The sequence below is a fragment of the Ranitomeya variabilis genome, chromosome 5 (genome assembly GCF_051348905.1).
Source record: "Ranitomeya variabilis isolate aRanVar5 chromosome 5, aRanVar5.hap1, whole genome shotgun sequence".
Lineage (NCBI taxonomy): Eukaryota > Metazoa > Chordata > Amphibia > Anura > Dendrobatidae > Ranitomeya > Ranitomeya variabilis.
Genome location: NC_135236.1, coordinates 540939179 through 540945178, shown reverse-complemented (window position 1 = coordinate 540945178; position 6000 = coordinate 540939179). Strand labels below are relative to the sequence as shown.

Here is a 6000-nt window from a genome sequence, read left to right as displayed (position 1 = left end):
CCAGAAACTAAAGCAGACCGGCTGTGAGTTACTAAAGCTGGACCTTCAGAGATCAGATGATTGCTTGACTAGCTTTGAGTTAAAGTATTTTTTTCATGGTGATGGGTTCCCTTTATAGGGTTTTATACACTGATAAGGCAGTCCAACCTGCAGGCATGTTATAGAGCAGGAAAAGATTCAGTATAATTTGTGTTACTTCTCTGCTCTTCCGGGATTTTCGGTCCAGTGGGCGGTCCCATCGGTGATTGTATGCACTCTTATGCAAAAACAAAAACTGTCAGATAGCAGTCAGTCACTGATAGGACCACCCACTGGACAATCTCAGAAAAAGCAGAAGATAAAATGATTAAAAATCACAGGTTATACTGAACTGCACTCAACTCCGGATCAGCATAAATACCAAAAACGAATCACTTCCATTAATAAGAAGAATTTCTAATAACTGTCTACTGGTTACATCAGAAAAGCCATGTCCACCAATTAATGCACTGACCACTTAGATGTTCTTGGGGCATGGAATACAATAAGGGTTTCGCATATGAAAACTAATGTAGCAAATATCCAGATTCTGGCGTGACAAGTACCTTAAATTAGGTTGTTACAGGCAACTGCTCTAGACCCATGTGTGCATTTTTCTTAATTGGATAAGCAGTAGAGTCAGTGGCCTAGGGAAGGGTGCAAAAGAAGATCCATGCAGCTCTTATCGTTTTATTTTGGTAGGCACAACACTTTATTAAATTCTAAAAAAAGGGTTTGTAAATCATCCAATCACATGATATTCAAATATTACAGCACAATAATATGCTTGTATCAATAAACTCTAATATACAGTTACCCTGAACTATGCACGTCTCCTAAGTGCAAGATTTGGTATTACAAACTGCCCTCAAAGCAAGGAATGGCTAGCTAGGTATGTTCTGCAGATTATTATTAACAAGTTTTAGGTAATAGCGTAGCTCTTAGAGGAAGGCTGCATTCACAAGTGCAGTTTCTTTCATTGACTTGTGTGAATGCACCCTCTCACCCACCGGTACAATTAATAGATTGAGACGGCTCAGTCCAACTCCCTGGAAACAGCTGATAAACTGACATCAAACTCTTAAGGCATTCAATGTTTTAAGAAGAAAAAAGAAACTTGCAACTTCAAAACACTATGATAACTAAATTATGCACTACAGGAATATGGACATCACAATACATTAGGCCATTTACACCACAATACAATAAATCAATGAAGCAGGGGAGGGTTACAGATATCAAACAGACATGGAAACAAAAGTTGCTATCAATATAGTTAACTGACATGTATCTGAATGACATTTAACATTTCAGACAAAAAAACCAAAAAACTTTACAGCAAAAGAAAGCCGTGCCGCAGCTCACTGCATCCAGGTACAGTGAGTGGTTGTTTGTCCCATCTTCCAGATTCCGCAGCTGAACACTGCCATCTCAGATGAGGAAATAAGTGCTTTCAATACTGTCATTTGGGCAATGGATCCTCGTTTTATAGGTACAAGACAGATTTCTACTACAGACCTAGGAGGTAGAGCAGCGGGAGGTGGTGAGACTACGCCAGAGAAATCCTGAGAAATTCTACCGATTTGCGTTAGTAAAGCTTCATAGCAAACTAAACTAAGCTTGTACATTTTTTTTTATTATTCTTTGACAAAAATATTAGAGTTTGACAAACTTTTTTGTCTGAATCCTGTAAAAATTTGTAAAGTTTCTAAAAACAAAATATGAAAGTTTCCATTTAAAAACTGTAAAAAGTTGAAAATGTGAAATTAATTATGCATAAACTAATGTTTTTTTTTTTTTTTTTTTTTTAAATTAGACTCACTGTTACAGGACGAGATTTTTTCTACACTGTTAACCTGCAAAATTTCTAGGCCCAGGTAGAATGATGCCTGGACTCCTACAGATTATCGCATATATCAAGTAGTACAAAATAGAAATGCAGAGAAAAGACTCAATTTACTAAAGACAATATCCAGTTTTAGTTCTTTGAAGAAAAAAACAAACAAAATAAACCATGAAAAATGAAAAGCACTATCAACTTGTTATGGTCAAACTTTCTACATACGGAAATACCACATCGCTTTGCATCTAGAACTGTAAAATCGATGGTTATCAATGTTCTGTCCAGAAAGACTTCACACTACTTTTTGCACATTAGATAAAGCATTTAAAAGATAGACCAGTGTTCTTTCAAGCTGCAGTAGCCCTTTCACTATCTGTCTACACTTTTATTTATACCAATATGGCATACATCTGTAAAAAGTATAAATATAAAATTAAATTTATACACAGTAATGTAGCTTTTTTTTTTTTTACTTCTACCACGTTAAACTTTATTTATGACTCTGCTGTAAAGTGGCTTTGTAGTGACCCTGAAAAATTAAAAAAAAAAAAAAAAAATTATTGGTCTGATTAAATTAAAAAAATCATGTGAATGGCTTTTCGATATAGCTATGATTTTTGTTTCCTTTACAAATAAAGCACACACATAAGCAAACATTAAAATGGCTACAGCAGCTTCTACCACTGCATCTGACTAATTATGGCACACGAAAAATGGGAAGTTTGCAACTGAAATTTGAAGTGATTATACATCTAAAATCTTTGCACTTGTGTTGCAGAAAGTTTAAAATAAACACATAACCTGACAGGCCAATGATATGGATTTAGGGTTCCCACTGAAATAGGGGAAACCTGCACCAAAAGTTTAATTCTAGAACAGAAATTGGCTATTTTTTGTAAGTGGGGAATGTGTTAAAACTCATTCACTTTACTAGAACTGTAAAATGCTGTGGATAAGCAGCGAACATGCAACATGTGAACCTCGCCTCAACTGCCTTAGCTTCCACTAAGGCGGGCTCACACCTGCAGTGTGTTATAGGGATTATGACCAGAACCCAGGAAGTACAGGCCTGTACGAACATCTGGTACACGATTTTGAAGACAAGATGGTACCCGAAGTGGACTTAACCTCATCAAATAAATGCATTTGGCTGGATAACTCTGAAATTTATTTGTAAGTAGTTGAAAGAGCCGAGTGACCAATATGGCAAGTAGGAATAGTTGAAAAAGCTTTAGTTGCCAATAGGGTGAGAGTAGGGGTAGTTGAAAAAGCTTAGAGGCGAACAGAGTAAAAGTGGTAGCTGAGAGAGCCTAGTGACCAATATCGGGAATATAGGCATGAAAGATGCACGGTGAAGGTTACGTTTCACTTGTGTGACAAAAGCTGTGAGCTGCTCCAGCCTTAAGAGAAAAAAAGAGCCCAAATCTATACAAACAGGATTCTTGAAACCAAAGGGGAAAAAAAAAAAAGGAGTTAATCTGTAAAAACTAAGAAACTGCTAGATCCAAACAGTAGCTTAAGAAGGCACAACTTCCCTTTTCTGACACACACTTGTAAACTTTCAGCAGGTTACATGCAGAAATCAAAATCTTAACTTTCCCCATGGGAGAAAAAAAAAAGCAAAAAACACCTGACAAGAAAATTAAACAATTGATAAAAATGTAGCACGATTTCCATCCAACGTTAAGATTTTACCAGAATGTTTAGAATGGAGCCACTGGTTCAATGATCTCTTATTCTTCTCATTTCAGAGAGCGAAATGAGGAATTTTCTGTAGTCGAAATCTTGGCCCTCTGTAAACCACATGAACTGTAGTGCATAATCACAATAGGTACACTGTTGCAAGGACAATTACCACGTGTTTTTTTTTGTTTTGTTTTTTAATACAGTATAAGCTATGTTTTTTGACTTATTTTTCCTTAAGGCAACTTTTTAAAGTTTATGTATTTATATACTTATTTATATTTATATATAGAATTTTAGTAAGGCAGTCACTTCTGATGAAATAAGAGTTTTCTGATATTTCCAGACGAATATTTTGGTATCTGATTGCTGATAATTTCGGACAACATCTCCGGAAATTCAACACTCAACGTTTTGTCCGTAAAAGAGTAGAAGCAAAAGGCTAGAAGATTTTCAACCACCTAGAAGAAAAAAAAGGACAGTATGACAAAACATGAATATATGAATCATGCTGAAGGCAAGTAATGGAGCGTGTGGCAGTGTCGTATTCTATTTATATTGGTGAGGATTGCGTTCTGACTGACCACATCACCTAATCTGTAGTTGGACATGCATGAGGCATTGTGCTAGGGCATACTTGTGTGCGGCACACCGACAAAGCAGTGTAACAGGTGGGACACTGTAGGCTATGATCGTATAGCGGCTGCTGCAGGCAAACTGAAGGCAGTTCTGATGTCAGTCTATGGGGGTCTCCCAAAGATTCAAAACTGGAATCTGTTAATAGCAGCCGGGGTTTGTTTGGAATCAGCGATTAAGTTGAGTAACATTGGTTCACTGTACGTGAACTTTAGCCACTATACAACTCCCATCACACCGGCAATAATACATTTGTCCTATCCACTGGATCAGAGAGAATTATTTGTAGGCTTAACCCTTTTACGGAACGGATTACCTTCACTTTAAAAACCCTACAAAAAGTTAAAAAGGGACTGACAGCAAACAATGACTGCAAACCAAGTACAGGCTCTTCATTGCAGGGACAATCATTTATATACACCTCCCCACCTACTTCTCTTTTTTTCACCATCTCTCTGGCTCTATAAAGCCAGAGCTGTCAATCATAAAAGGGGTGGAGGAGATAGCTGTGATAGATAATGTTTGGCCATGAAGCACCGAGCGTCTGCACTTAGACTGAACAGTCATTCTGTGCCGACAGTCCCTTTAAGCAGCTGATTATGGTTAGGTTTCTGCTGTGGTAGAGGAGGCCGCCTTAGAGCCATCATAGCAGGAACAGTAGAGATGATATTCCTCTAAACACTTACTTCATGCATTGTATCCATGAGCTTTGTCAGTTGGTAAAATCGCTGCCAGTTTTGACTGGAGTTTCCTTCCCTCTTTACTATGGCTTTTCCAAGTTCTTTAATGTAGGTCATACGAATTTCCTCAAATAGTGCATGACTTTTCAGACCATCCTTGGGAACTATAAAAAGGAATGTGTACAGAACAGGGATGTGAAAAAAGGAATACGTTTAAAAACTGTAGCCAAGCATTAACCCCCAAAACTATTTTTTCCTAAAAAATTGCGTTTAAAAAAGGAACCGGTCATCTGATTCATACTCTGCTAGCATGAATCAAATCCTGGCTGTACAATTAAAGCTAGGTATGTTTGCTTTTTCCCGCAACGCTACAGCGTTTCAAAGAAAATATAGTTAGAAGATCTTGCCGGAGAGTAAACAAGTCCAGCAGTCTTGGCCGGCTCTTCCCAGCACTGCTGCAGTAATCATGCAGCCAGTCTGTTTCATGCTGCCTGAGGTATAGACAGCATGAATCAGATGACCAGATCCCTTTGGCATCATCAGAGCTGGTTAAACAGCTCATTTAAAACGGAACTTTTGAGAAAAAAGATATAATACTGAAGGTAAACACTGCTGTACACTTGTGTAGCAATCCAATTTGAAGTGCAGATGCAGGGAGAAAATGTAGTTATATTCTCCATGTAGCTGCTCACTTCCAGTCATCAAGGAGGTGTTGGGGCTGTGACAGTCACGGCTCACCAACCAAACCGTAAAAAGCTTCCCTGCTGCTTGACTGGCAATTTATCCCGTAGCATGTGTGCAAAGCATGCTGTTAGAAAGGAGCAAGTATGCAACTACAGCACGCTCATTGTAGTGAGCAGTGACTAACCGCCCCCTGCACCTCCCCGATGACTGGAAGTACACTGCTGCATGGAGATTAGAACTTCATTTGCTCACTGCACTTGCAATTCGATTGCTTTACAGGTGTTTTAACAGTGCTTACCTGCAGATTATCACTTATTTTTGGTGCCAGGTTCACTAACTTGCTTCTTCATTCAGCTCTGCCAAGAAATTACTTTCTGCTACACTAGGTAATTAGCTTCCATAAAATGCATTCAGAAACATACATAGCTCATTTCCTATAAGCATCACCGTAAGTTA

General features: G+C 38.1%; 1 protein-coding gene across 2 annotated transcripts in view; it reads right to left on the bottom strand.

Annotated features, from left to right (window-relative positions):
• Window positions 1-1827: 1827 nt before the first annotated feature.
• NR3C1 (nuclear receptor subfamily 3 group C member 1) overlaps window positions 1828-6000 on the bottom strand; it is a 176444-nt gene continuing 172271 nt past the window's right edge. For both annotated transcript variants that reach the window (XM_077265839.1, XM_077265840.1), the window contains exons 8-9: window positions 4867-5024; window positions 1828-4005 (exon numbers count right to left, since the gene is read on the bottom strand). In XM_077265839.1, the coding sequence (XP_077121954.1) occupies window positions 3853-4005; window positions 4867-5024 (311 nt within the window). In that variant the 3' untranslated portion in view covers window positions 1828-3852. The remainder of the gene's footprint in view (window positions 4006-4866; window positions 5025-6000) is intronic.